Source organism: Rattus norvegicus, chromosome 1, assembly GCF_021556685.1.
Source record: "Rattus norvegicus strain SHRSP/BbbUtx chromosome 1, alternate assembly SHRSP_T2T, whole genome shotgun sequence".
In the NCBI taxonomy this organism is placed as follows: domain Eukaryota; kingdom Metazoa; phylum Chordata; class Mammalia; order Rodentia; family Muridae; genus Rattus; species Rattus norvegicus.
Genome location: NC_141534.1, coordinates 136584974 through 136598789, shown reverse-complemented (window position 1 = coordinate 136598789; position 13816 = coordinate 136584974). Strand labels below are relative to the sequence as shown.

Sequence of the window (13816 nt, the reverse complement as noted above, 5' to 3'; positions counted from 1 at the left end):
TTTCTTCCCAACTTGCTTTAGGATTAGCCTCCATCCCTCTCGACCCCAAACAGTGGAATTTGGCTGTGTCTCCGGCTGTCCTGCTTTACAATATTGTCTATAGTTGTTTTCGGTTTTCTGCTAAGGCTGAGCAAGGTTGCTCCAGCCTCCGACTAAACTCATTAAGTTGGGAGGGTTTTTTTTTTTTTTCAATTGGAAGGGTGTTTTTAAAGTCTCCTCTTTCCAGCCCCAAACAAGGTGTAACAACGCACTCTTCCTTCTAAGGCATCAGATGAGAGACAAGGATCACTCCAGACATCTCCTACCTACGGTTTGGGGTTTTTTTTCTTAAAGGCGAGGCTTGCATTCCTCAGCAGCTATGTACAAAGCTCCCTGAAGCCGTCTCTCTCTCTAAAGTTAGTGTGCAGGCTTTTCCAACGGCTGAGAGCGCCTGGTACACAGGGAAGCACTTCCTTGAGGTGGAGGATCTCTCCTTTCACCTTTCTTTTTCCCTGCAGACTAATGCCTACTTTTTTATCAGTTTGCACAATCGCTTAGATAAACACCGAGGAGGAGAGTCTCTTTAATTATCAAAGACACATCTTTTCAGGGGGCCAACAAAGCGTTTATTTCACCCGCCAAACTAAAGGAGAGTTATTCCAGTTTAGAAGGAAGATGCAAGCGGTTTGGGACCTTGAACAAGGCAAATATGGTTTTGGTATGTTTGCTTACTGTATTTTTTTCTCTTTCTCTTCTTTCTCACTTTTCTCCTTGTGCTGTGTGGGGTTGGGGATGACTTGGGGCTTTTCAGAAAATCGCTTTGCTAACGTGTATGCAATGCCTCGGACTGTGGTTGAAGGGGTCTGGGGGGGTTGGGGGCAGTCATTTCAGTGCGTTGCCATATTTTATTACATGTGTGCGGTAGCAGAGGTGGAAGGGGGGGGATACAATTGCAAAGCTGCCAAAATATGATTAAACCGAAGCATAAAGACTGCGGTTGCCTCCCATCTCCTCATCCTGTCTTCTCAATTCATTTCCTTCCATAGAACTGACTTAAAACCAATCCTATATGCCTGGTTTTCCAAGCAGCAGATTGACTGGGTTTGCTAGCGAAGAGGCTGCTAGGCTGGCTTTGGGTATCAGAATTTCCTGTTCGATTTGCCTCTGCGCTTCATTTTGCAACCTTGTGCTGCTGACAGGCAGGCAAGCAGGCAGGCGGGCAGGGACCAAAGCCTTGCCTGGCGCCCTCGGCCGCGGTTCCGGAAGGAGAGCGCTCTGTTAAGCTAGGAGAATCGCAAGGAGAAGGGTACTCACCATCGGGCGGGGTGGTGGAGCTGGCGTGCGGATTTCAGGCAAACGTTTACCTTTTTGCTGTCTATTGCAACCGCGCCGGACTGACTTTAGAAGCAATTCTGTGCTCTGTGCAAAATGTTCATGGAACGGTTCTTCATTAAAAAAAAAAAAAAAAAAGCCAGCGAGAGAGACGACAGAGGCAGAAAGAAAAAAGAGAGGAGGGGTGAGGAGGACGCACATAAACCCAGTTCAAAAAAAAAAAAATCACCTCTTCACTAGAGACTCCGGAAACGTAGAGGCAGCGAGATCTCAGCGCGGTCCAACCAAGCCACAGCCAAATAATTTTCAATCCTGAGGAATTATTCAGATTAAAATGTACAGAAGTTTCATTCTCCTATGCCTACATGAGCCCCAAGTCGTTTCCCTTTAAGGGCTCCTTTTCTTTTAAAGTTGGATTTTAGGCAGCGAGGACTCTTACACTAGGGGGCAGACAGATACTGTACTTACTCCAATCTTAAGCAATTTTTTCCCTCCCAGCATATGCTCTGATTTAGCACTGTAAATTTTTCAGAGGACCCAACTCTGACAGCCCCTGGTGATTTTCAAAGTACCACAAGCCAGTGGTTAAAAATTGCATTGACTTGGAAGTTCAGAGGGACACAATGGAAGCCCCTTCCCTATTCACGGAGCTCCAGTGTGGTGGAAGAGAAAAACACACACGACTAGATTGAGGGAAAGGAGAAATTCAATGGATCCTGGATTCTACTGAGCCTAGAGTTAAACTCGGCATTGCTGGGGTCTGTATTCATATTGTGATTTAATCTGTAAAGAATTACAGACCAGCCAACCACTTTCTGCAAGGAAACCATATTCCTGGGAGTTGAGGATTTTTTTTTCAAATTAAGACAAATGTTTTTCCCTAACTTTGACCAGTCAAATAAAGACTGCCACCATTCTCATTAAAATAAATTTACATTTGCTATAAAGGGCTTGACTGAGTTTTTAAAAATAATAATACATAGATGTGTATCTGTTAGCCTTAGGACTTTTAAATCTTAGAGTGAAGACAGCTGAGCATCTTTAAGAAGGGCATTTAAAAATATTTTTGCTCCTCCCCACCCCCAATTCGGCTGTCTTGTCTCTTCAACCTCTCAGTAAAATTAACTACAATTCATATGGTGATTTTTTTCTTCCCTTTCTAAATAGCATTTCTATAGCTAAATGAGTCCTAAAATACCAAGTGAAGCACCTCTGACTTCGTGGTAGTTATGTGACTATGTGCCTAGCTAGCTGTAATTCTACAATTCATATATATATATATATATATATATATATATATATACACACATACATACATACATACATATATATGATATTTGAAGGCTGTAATCTCTTTAGCTAGAAAAATGAAGAACATACACACATGAAACTTCTCCCCAAAAATTATCTCTTCGTGTTTGTGTGTGTGTGTGTGTGTGTGTGTTGTGTATAAAAAGTAATCTTGCCATAAAAATGGCTGCACTAGAGAGGCAACATTAACATTTCTCCATAATCAATTATGCTCATATATTAAGTTGAGATGGGGATACCTATTAGATTTCCTGTGTCAACCTCAGTCTCACTATATGCTGAGCTTGCCTCTCATCTGACATTTGTAGCATCAAATAATCCCTTAAATCAGAGATGTTTAAAAAAAAGACTTATCCGAAATGATTTATTTTTTATCTTTCTTGTCCTTTGTAGGAGAAAGTTATATGGTGTCTCTAATCAGCCAGAAATGCTCAGTCTGGCTTCACTCTGGTCACCTTTATCACCCACCAGGTCTATGATAGGCTAGTACCTGCTGTAGATTGTTATTTCCTAAAACATTCAAATAGTCACAGCACCTGCCACCTTAGTGCGATATGTGATTTCAGTAGAGAAGGAAAAGGCTAAGGAAGATTTCAGGTTGGAGCTTCAATAGGATGATTTTTTTTCTTTGCCGAAAAGTCAGCCTCTGCCTGCCCATGTCTTCATGTTCTCCTTGTCTCGAACTCTGCCTGTATGTATAAAAGGAACTGCCCCAACGCGTAGCTTTCTCATGTCAATTACACGTTCAGTTCATTTTACTAAAGTAACGTTGTACTGCAAAAATTTCTGTTACCAAGGATGCTTTCTAAAGTTGTTGATTTGCTCTTTGTAGTGTCCTCTTTTCCCTCCTGTAGCTCAGCGTCTTTTATAGATACATATATAAAAACATAATTGAAACAGGTAAGCCTGTTTGACTTATAATTTAATTTTGACTTGGTTCAAAGTATTCCCTATTAAAAACAAATTTCTCATACAAATATGGAATTCTCACAATCAACTAACTGGTCCTAATCAAACAGCAAGTTTAGTCAGTGGAATATAATGTGTCCTGGAGGTTGATTCTGTATACTTTATGGTTAAAACTAAGGCACAAAGTCAAAGACACAGCAATATTAATGGTTTGAGCGTCTTGAGAAGAATGACATGGGCAGTTGGGGATGTTTTTTTCTGCAATGGCTCTCTTGAGGTAGACTATGGCGTGTTTGTGGCTCTTGTGAGTTATGCTGGTATTATTTCCAATTTGGAGCAGGCTCTCTGAGTGTGTTTTAATGACTATATGGGTATTTAAAGGGAATTTACAATGAAGTCCATATTCAACTGTTCCATGACCTAGAAGCGTCGTCTCGGACGTCTTTGTCTGTGTACATTGACTAATGTGCATCTGATACATGTGCGTTTACATGTGTGTACAGAGGGTGTGCACAGGCGAGGCTGAGCGGCTGCCTCCGCCTGTCCATCAGCGGACAGAAAGGTCTTTCTCCCTCTTTTCATGACCGAGTGTGTGACAGGTCACTGGCTGGCCAGCTAGCTAAAACCAATAAGAGAGGATAAAGTTGAGAGGAATTTATTTTAATTGCGTCATAACAATGAGGTGAAGTCTACTGGTGTTTCTCAGCATCCGAGATGCTTCATTTGAGCAATTAAAATGTCAGGCCACAAATCTATAAAATATTAACCCTCTAAAGAAAAAGGCAGATATGGAACGGTTTCTCTTCCTATAAACAAACAAACAAACAAACAAACAAAAAGGAGCTACCAAACCGAGCAAGTGATGAGAGTTCATTAAGCAAAGGATTTGCCACCACTCGATCCAGCCAAATCTTTCGTTTGCAAGCCCAGATCCCGGCACCTTGCCACCTCCACTGCGTACCCCTCTACAAAGAAGGGAAGCGCATTATTCAGTCTTTGGCATCGTGGGCTCTACATAATGCGCCGGGAGTCCCGGGTGGACGGCGAGCTGCGCATTTAGAGGCATCGCCAAGTTGAGAGAGACTAAGTCTTTGGCTCCATCCTCAACCCCTCGCGGAGCCTTTAAGAGGCGTACTGTGTGCGCCGCGCGCTAGTCTTGCCGCCCGGGCGGAAACCTCGGGTGCCGGGTGCGGAGCGACTGGGGTCCGCGTTCCGGGGCCCGCACGGGCCCATCCCCCTCTCTGTGGCCCGGGCAGCGCGGCCACCCGTCCCCGCCCCCCTCCGTCCCCGCGCGCCCCGCGCGGCTGTCGCGACGCCGCTCGCGCTAGGACCGGGCTGTTCCCTCTGCCGCCGTGGCGGGGCCGCTGCGCTCCGGCCAATGACGACGAGGGGGCGGCGCGCGCGCGCCGGGCCAGGCCAACCCCGGCGGCTGCCTTATAAGGCGCGCCGTCGCCATGGCAACGTGCGCTAAGTTGCAGCAGTCGTGTCAAAGTTCACTATATAGAGAGCTCAGTGAGCTGATCGCGGAGAAGCCACTTCTGCCAGCCCCGGCGCCTATAAATCGCATTCCCTCCCGCGCCCCCCTTTTTAGCATATTTGATCACTTTGATTCTGCTCTTTTCTCTCCGCGGTGTGTGCGTGCGTGCGCGCGTGTGTGTTTTCTTCTCCTCCTCCTCCTCTGCCGGAGTTGCCTCCTTTCTCCGGGTGCCGCGCTGCTCTTCCCTCTTTCATTCTTTCTCTCCGTTTCTCCCCCCTCTGCGCACGAAGGATGCGCTTCTAGGTGCTGATCTGCCCTCCTTTCTCTCTTATCATCTCTCCCCCGCCGCCGGCGAGTTGACTCTTTCCCTATGTGTGTGAGGCGGCGGCGGCAGCAGCAGCAGCAGCAGCAGCGGCTCCACCGGCGGCGGCAGCAGCGGCAGCAGCAGCGACTCCACCGGCGGCGGCGGCGCTAGACGCGGCGGCTCCGGGCCCGACCCGGAGGTTTCGGCGGCGGCGGCGGCCCGGGCGGCCCGCGGGGAGCAGCGAGCGGCCTCCGAGAGCGGCGGCGGCGGCGTCCGGAGCGAGCGCGGCGCGCGCCAGGCGCCCGGGGCAAGAGGCGGCGGCGGCCCAGCGCCAGGACGACGCCGCGCAGCGCCGGACGCGGACCACTTTCATGCTGATTCCCCCGGACCCGGGCAGAGCTCCGGCCACTCCGCGGGCCGCCGGCCTCCGCCCCGGCCTGCCTGGCTCCCAGGGCGCGCCCGCGCCCGGCGCCTTCGCTCTCCCAGTCCTCCTGATTTCGATGGCTTTCCTGAATGGCTGACTGTGGGCTGCCCTGGACTTGGCCCCCGGACAGTCGCCTTCCCTTCTCCTCTTCCTCCTTCTCCTCCTCTTCCTCCTCCTCCTTCTCCTCCTCCAACTCCTCCGCTGCACACTAGATCTGAGAGCGAGAGAGTGAACGAGAGGGAGAGAGGGAGGGAGAGTGAGAGCGAGCGAGATCTTTAGAGAGATTTTTTTTTTTTTTGCCTCCTACTTCTGTCTTGAAGCCAGACAATCGACTTGCAGCTCTCCCTCCCCTCCCTCTCTCCACGTTCTGCTCCCATTCGCTTTCCCCTGTCCCCTTGCCCTCCCCTCTTGACGGAAAGCCCCCCGAAACCAACAAAGCTGAGCCGAGGGAAACAAACAAAACACACCGGGCCAGACAAGCAATCGACAAAACTTTGCAAAAGCAAAAACAAAAACAAAAAAGGAAAAACTAACTAACCTCAATCAACTAGCCCTGAGCCACCCGGGGCGCCCTCCCGCGCCCTCTCGCACCCTCGCACACACAAAAGGCGGCGCGCCGGAGCCCGAGACCCGGGAGCCGCCGCCACCCCGCCGCCGCCCGCAGCCAGGGGAGCAGAAGTCCGGACGCGGCCCCCATAGATATGGCAATGGTAGTCAGCACGTGGCGCGACCCCCAGGACGAGGTGCCCGGCTCTCAGGGCAGCCAGGCCTCGCAGGCGCCGCCCGTGCCGGGCCCGCCGCCTGGCGCCCCGCACACGCCACAGACGCCGGGCCAAGGGGGCCCGGCCAGCACGCCGGCCCAGACAGCGGCTGGCAGCCAGGGCGGCCCTGGCGGCCCAGGCAGCGACAAACAGCAGCAGCAGCAGCACATCGAGTGCGTGGTGTGCGGGGACAAGTCGAGCGGCAAGCACTACGGCCAGTTCACGTGCGAGGGCTGCAAGAGCTTCTTCAAGCGCAGCGTGCGGAGGAACCTGAGCTACACGTGCCGCGCCAACCGGAACTGTCCCATCGACCAGCACCACCGCAACCAGTGCCAGTACTGCCGCCTCAAAAAGTGCCTCAAAGTGGGCATGAGACGGGAAGGTATCGGCTTCTCATTTCTTCCCCCTTCGCCCGTGGTCCCGGGGCCCTGGGTGCGTTTGGCTAGCCTGCTCTGGGTAAGGACACAGAAGCCCCGAGCTCTCCGTGTTGCAGTCGGAGGGGATTTGGTACTAGGAGCGGGGTCTGCACTGCAACCCAGATCAGCCCCCACCCCCCACTACAGTCCGCATGCTTTAGCAGACTTTCCTTCTCCACTCTTTCTCCCTCTCTCTCCCTCTCTCCCTCTCTCTTCGGGCTGCTTTCCCTTCCTTTGCATTGATTGAGAGTTCATTCGAGTTCACCTTTCTGCAAGGAATGGGGTTGTTGTTTGTTGTTGTTTTAAAGTCCCCTCTCACTCTCTTCTCTTTCTCCCTTTCCTTGTTTTTCCTGCATGTTCAACATATGTCCCTCCTCCTTACCACTCTCCCAACCCCCACCTTCTCAAAAAAAAAAAAAAAAAACCAACCTGAGATTGTACTTTTGTACAGGAGGTTCAAATTACAAATGGCAATTTTATGCACTTCGCCGTATTAACGCTGCCGCCTGGGCAGAGCTCATGTGACCCCTCTATGGATTAACATTCTGCTTAAAAAAATACCTCTTGTTTTCTTTTTTTCCTTTCACTTTTGAAACGTTGAGAGCACTGTAGGGAGTAGGAAAGTGTGGGCAAGGGGCCTTGGGCCGCTGCTTTCCCTCTGCGCCAGTTGGGTCTTTGTGATATAAAATTATCCCAGAGCCGGGAACAGTGCTCTACCAATGGCGCGCTCCGCGCCGGGCGCGGGCTGCGGGTTGGAGCGAGCCACTGCCGGGATTTCTTTGTGTTTCTGCGAGAGCGACTCTCCGGGTCCTCAGTCAGATAACAGCGGGTGACTGAGCCTCGCTGGCTTTCTCCGGTCGTCACGGGCCTTGCCTGGGCTCCGCCAGCGCCCCACTCCTGCTCCCAGCCTCTCTCCGGCTTCCTCTCCTCTCTGACGGCCTCTCTCTCTCTCTCCGCCCTCTTCTCCCTGGTCTCTACTCCTCCGAGCTGAGCTCACGGATCCGACAAAGACGCCAGACCTAGGATCTGTCTCTCGCCAGGGTTTCCCTCCTGGGCTGGGATTGAGGTTACAAGGTTTGGGGACAGTCGTTCGGAGGTGGCCACAGGCCATCTGGGGTAAACCTTAACGTCTTGTGCAAAAGCGTCTCACCCTCCCCCTACACTCTCATCTCGTTCCTTTTCCAATCAATAAGAAATATAAGCTGTTTAGCAGTTTAAAAAAAAAAGAAAGGAAGAAATGAAATGAAATGAAAGGTGCCCTCAGAATATACTACATACTGCTTGCAGCTCCAGGGACCCCCCATTCAAAGTGACCAATTCTGGGCCCTCGGCGGACCAACGGTAGATGGGCCTCACAGGCAAGTGTTGATCTCTGGCGATCAGAGCTGGCCGGGGAAGTGATTTGTGAGGAGTGGTTGCGGGCCAACCGGCCAACAGACTCTTGGTCTTTCTGTAGCTGGCCTGCCTGTTTCTTGGCTGTTCTAGGGCCTGGGACAGGTTGGTGTCTTGTAGAAGGATGCGGGACTAAGGCTGATCATTAACTGTGGAGTGTCTCCTTTCCTCCTGCAGCTGTACAGAGGGGCAGGATGCCGCCCACCCAGCCTACTCACGGGCAGTTTGCACTGACCAACGGGGACCCCCTCAACTGCCACTCGTACCTGTCCGGATATATTTCCCTGCTGCTGCGCGCGGAGCCCTACCCCACGTCGCGCTTCGGCAGTCAGTGCATGCAGCCTAACAACATCATGGGCATCGAGAACATTTGCGAACTGGCCGCACGGATGCTCTTCAGCGCCGTTGAGTGGGCCCGGAACATCCCCTTCTTCCCTGACCTGCAGATCACGGACCAGGTGGCCCTCCTTCGCCTCACCTGGAGCGAGCTGTTCGTGTTGAATGCAGCACAGTGCTCCATGCCCCTCCATGTTGCCCCGCTCCTTGCCGCTGCTGGCCTGCACGCTTCACCCATGTCAGCCGACCGGGTGGTCGCCTTTATGGACCACATACGGATCTTCCAAGAGCAAGTGGAGAAGCTCAAGGCACTGCACGTCGACTCCGCCGAGTACAGCTGCCTCAAGGCCATAGTCCTGTTCACCTCAGGTAGGAAGGAGACCTGTTCTCAGGTACCCAAGAACTGCCAGGGCAGAGTTAAGGCCTTGGAAAAATGGCCAGCCCAACTTCCCCCTTAAAAGATCAAAGTGTAGAGTGCATTTTGAGGTGAGGACATGATATAACTGCTGGCTTGTCCTGGGATGCAGAAGGTTGCTCCATACGTCCTTATGTATGGAGACGTACATACATACATACATACATACATACATACATACATACATACATACATACATACGAGGCCTTAGGACTCCTCAGGCCCCTTCCTCTCATGCAGTAGCCAACCTAGAATGTACTCTGTCGCTTCCTCCCTAAGCCCAGGCCTTCTGGGCCTAGTTGGCCCCCAGGCAATCTCCTCATGCTCTGGGCTTCTTTTTTTCTTCTTCTTCTTCTTCTTCACCCTGAATGGGACCTCGAAAAGATGGCCCTGGGCACATTGCTGCCCTGGCATGATCTCTGTAGGAGAAACTTTGTCCCTGCAAGGAGAAAGTTTGCCTGTGAACTCAGTAGGAGTTGGGGGCTCCAGGCAACTGCAACCTGAGAGCAGTCATTTTCAAAATCACATTCTCATTAAAAATAATGCAGACCGTCAGGAGAAACGGGGGTGGGGGTGCTGTCAGAATGGGACAGGAGGGGCTAAAGGACTATGATAATCCCAGAGTGTCTGCAGGGGGCTGAAGGCTGGCCTCTTGCATTCCCTGCTCAGGCAAATACTTCAGGCAATTTTGAAGCAACCCAAAGTGTGTGCCAACTTGGGCTGGATCTGAATATGTTGCTGGAGATATAAACCATCATTGACTGCATTAGGAAATCTAATGAGTTTGCATGCAGTTTAACCTGTGTGAGTAACAGATCTGATATCCATTAACTCTTGAGGCCAAATGATGTCTGAAAAGTGTCTGGCTTTCCATTTCGGGCCACACCTGAGACTTTTGGCTGCCTCCAGTCTCAGTTCAGCCATAGCCCAGGTGGGTGGGAATGTCTCCCCACCCTTCACATTCTTGTACTAACTTCCAGCTGATTTCTTTGTCATGGACGAGAATCAAAAGGAATCCCTGGCTACAAACATTTGGACATTGTCAAGGCCTGAAACCTAGTTACTCACTCCAGATCTTTAACCTTAAAATCAGAAAACTAGAAAAGACTGTGAATTTATGGGACCAACTGATAGGAGGACCACGGTCTCTTCTTTATTGTTTAAAGAACTCTGTAACCAAATCCTTAGCTGAATGTCCTACAGACTCATTCTGAACCTGCTGTCTTGTATGAGTTACTTTTTCACACACACACACACACACACACACACACACACACACACACACCAGGTCACCCCAAACCCTGCCATCCAAAGTCCTCAGATAATCAATCAGAGGGCACCACTCTGGCCAGGCCAGAGCTATATGCAGAGAGTTGAGTCTGGCTTATTCTTCTCATGAACCTGTCCTATCCAGAGACTGTCTGCTTGACACAAATGTAGTGGCAGGCTCGTCCTGTCCCCTAGCCACCTTCTCATAACTTGATACGGGTCCATGTTCTCAGATGATGGAGGTGGTTGCTAATTTCTTGATATCATTGTTAATTCTTCCCCTTTCCCCTTGGTCTTTCAAGGGAAGAATTGCCTGGCACTGACGAAACAGTTTAATTTATTACTGTTTGCAAGATGTGGAGGCCTGTGTGGAGAATGCAGATGGCCTCACAAAGAGATAAAGGTCCCTGTTATCTGATTCAGAGGGAGACACACAGTTCCAAGCAGGAGGGAAGGCGCTCTAGACAAACAGATCTTTCATTCCTGACCACAGACACCTAGGCATTCTGTAGACACATGAAGTCCTGGACACAGTGGAGGAGGTTACATGTGTGTTCTGGTGCTGGTGACTGTTTTTGAATATCTGTTCTAATGATTCACAATATGCATGTCTTAACCCCAGTCTTGTCTGGGGAGCCCTGAAAGGTCAGGTCACAACCTGAGCTGCCTTCACCAAGAAGCCTCTCATTTCAAAGGCACTTATTGTAATTTCACGTATGGGGGGGGGTGTTTTCCTGAAGATAACAGGGAGGGGGGATGCTTCTTGGAGAGACCTGAGCTTTAAAAAAATATATAAAGGGGGGTGGGAGAAAAGGGAGAGAGAAGAAAAGGAGGGGAAAGAAACAGCTCAAATGAACAGAGAGATCACAGTTTGCATGGCTGCCCTTCAATAGGCTAAACTGACAAGATCAGTTTTAAAGGGCCACTTAAATCAGTTTCAAAGACTGGAGAAAAATGAGTCGCCCTCTTTGGGGAGAATCTGAGGCAGGGTCTTGGACGCCATTACTGAAAGCTGGGCCAGGTTGTCACACACACACACACACACACACACACACACACACACACACACACACACACACCCCTATGCACACTATATAATAAGCCAAATTCAGAGGATGGGGAAAGAAGTATTAATAGTTGGGTTCTGTCTGTCTGTCTGGGTACTTTGCATCGGTGAACTCTTTCCTGGGCCCCCCAATGACCCAGCCTGAGGACTGGGGCAATGAAACACTGCCACCACCCAAGCGTGTTTTATTTTAAAGTAAACACTCCAGGACCATCTCAAGCTTTGTCACCTCCCTCCTCCTCCTTGAAGTTCTCAGTGTACAAGCATTTCCTCCAACTCTGGATGGGGCAGTTTGACAGGGCACTGTAGGCACACCTCAGGTGACCCATTTCAAACCTCTTAATCTGATGAATTCTCTCCCTCCCCCCTTTTCCCACTTTTTTTAAAAACTTTCTTCCAGATGCCTGTGGTCTGTCTGATGTAGCCCACGTGGAAAGTTTGCAGGAAAAGTCCCAGTGTGCTTTGGAAGAGTACGTTAGGAGCCAGTACCCCAACCAGCCAACACGGTTCGGAAAGCTTTTGCTTCGTCTCCCTTCCCTCCGCACGGTCTCCTCCTCAGTCATAGAGCAATTGTTTTTCGTCCGTTTGGTAGGTAAAACCCCCATCGAAACCCTCATCCGGGATATGTTACTGTCCGGCAGCAGTTTTAACTGGCCATACATGGCAATTCAATAAATAAATAAATCAAAATAAGGGGGAGTGAAACAGAGAAAGAAAAGGCAAAAGACTGGTTTTTGTTTGCTTAATTTCCTTCTGTTAAGAAAGGATGTTACAAGTTTGCTAAAAGAAGAGAGGGGAAGAACTTAATGGACTTTGATTTCAAAAAAAGGACAGAGAGAAAGAAAGAGAAAGAGACTGCCAAATGAACTTTTACAGAATGCATTAAAAAAAAGAAAACAACTCCTGTGTTGGGCAGAACAACTTGCTACTTATCATTTTTGTATAAAAAGAAAATTAGTCTTTTTTTTCTTTTTGGTAAATTTTTGAAAAATATTGCTAAAAGTGCATTTAAGAGATTGGGAGAAAATTAGCAGAATGGACAAAGTAAGTCATTTTTTTTCCAAATTATTAATTGTCCTGTGTCTATGTACCTCTAGCTGTTTTTTTTTTTTTTTTAACTTTTCTGGTTCCAAACCAGTTTATTCTGTGGTTCTATAATAAGTTTTGATATAATCTTGGCTTCTTAAAAACTGTGTATCATTAAAATATATGTTCTGCAAGAATTAAAACTGAGTCCATGAAAATAGCATAGGAAGACCTAAAACTTTAAAAGGCAACTCAGAGATTGTGGAAATGCACTTACAAGTGGTGGCCAAATTTTTTTTTTTTAGGAGAAGTTGAGCACTCTAATTAGCAAGCTGGAGGGATCACATCAACACTTAGCTTCCCCACCCCCACCCCATACCATGACAAACCTAGCTTTTTAAAAAAAATATTTTAAGAGAAGGAACTGTGGCATTTATTGGCAGCCAAGGAACGTGTCCAAGACACAAGCTGAGGTTTTGAATAAAAAGTGAACTTTTGTAATTTGAATTGGGTCCCCCCCCCTTAGTTCTTGAATTGTTATGAATCCTATATCTGTTTGTATATTTGCAAGCCCTTTGTATTATAATTGTTGATATTTCCCCCTTTTTAAAAAGTACCATTGAAATCAGCATGACAAAATAACACTGTTGGCACTTATAGGTGACGTGATTGATTCAGTATCTTAGAGTTTACACTTTGTGTTTTTAAAAAAACTGAAGGTTTTTTTTTTTTAAGTGCAACCTTTCTGTATACTGTAAAAGTTATAATAACTGAACTGTTTGGTCGAGTCTTTGTGTGTTATATTCCAAGGAAAATTGAAAGTATTCAGAAATTAAAATATTATTTGATATCTGAAACCTGCTTGGCTGTCCCCACTCACTGTCTGTGCATCGAGCTGAGCCCCTGTGAGTTCTCACTGGGCCAGCGGGGGCCCCGTTTGTTTACTCCTTCAATCAGTTTGTTCAAAGGTAGACTAGTGTATTTGCCTGTTTAATTTGGGTGTGTGGGGGGGAGCTGAAGTTAATGGTTTATCTATGGTTTAGGAAGTGCCACACTGATATAGTAAGCCACCCCCATTCACCTAATCCTCCTTTTAATTAAAAATGGATTTTCCAGGAAAAAAAAAAGGGCCCTTATATTAGTCACACTTAAGTGCCTGCTTAGGGAAGGTATTGTGAAAAGTATTAGAAATCTTGAGATCAGTATCTATTTTATGATCAGAAAAAATGCTCTTTTGTACATTTCTGACAGTTATGCAGAGGACTGTTCAAGAAAGCTAATCACAGAACTCTAAATAGAAGGCAGTTGTTTGCAATGAGTTTTTCCTTAAGTAAGTGTGATTTAAAAAAAAAATATCCTGTGGTTCTCATCTAGCGTGACTGTTGAGACGATTTTGAAT

General features: G+C 48.3%; 1 protein-coding gene across 2 annotated transcripts; it reads left to right on the top strand.

The window, feature by feature from the left end:
• The first annotated feature begins 234 nt into the window (after positions 1 to 234).
• Nr2f2 (nuclear receptor subfamily 2, group F, member 2) lies at positions 235 to 13274 on the top strand. 2 transcript variants are annotated; one of them, XM_087567611.1, is made up of 3 exons: positions 235 to 697; positions 8483 to 9010; positions 11792 to 13274. In XM_087567611.1, exons 1-3 carry the CDS (start codon positions 655 to 657, stop codon positions 12064 to 12066), a joined length of 846 nt encoding a protein of 281 aa, XP_087423737.1. In that variant the 5' UTR covers positions 235 to 654; the 3' UTR covers positions 12067 to 13274. The 2 variants fall into 2 exon arrangements, with proteins under 2 accessions (XP_087423737.1, NP_542956.1); NM_080778.2 differs by lacking the exon at positions 235 to 697 and adding an exon at positions 6254 to 6879 and having other exon boundaries at positions 11792 to 12208.
• Positions 13275 to 13816: the final 542 nt, after the last annotated feature.

Bases quoted from the DNA above. Each gene is read 5' to 3' on its own strand.
- Nr2f2 (NM_080778.2), top strand. From the start codon at position 6,438: ATGGCAATGGTAGTCAGCACGTGGCGCGACCCCCAGGACGAGGTGCCC. The intron at 6,880-8,482 runs GTATCGGCTTCT...TTCCTCCTGCAG, and splicing joins AGTGGGCATGAGACGGGAAG to CTGTACAGAGGGGCAGGATG. The intron at 9,011-11,791 runs GTAGGAAGGAGA...ACTTTCTTCCAG, and splicing joins CATAGTCCTGTTCACCTCAG to ATGCCTGTGGTCTGTCTGAT.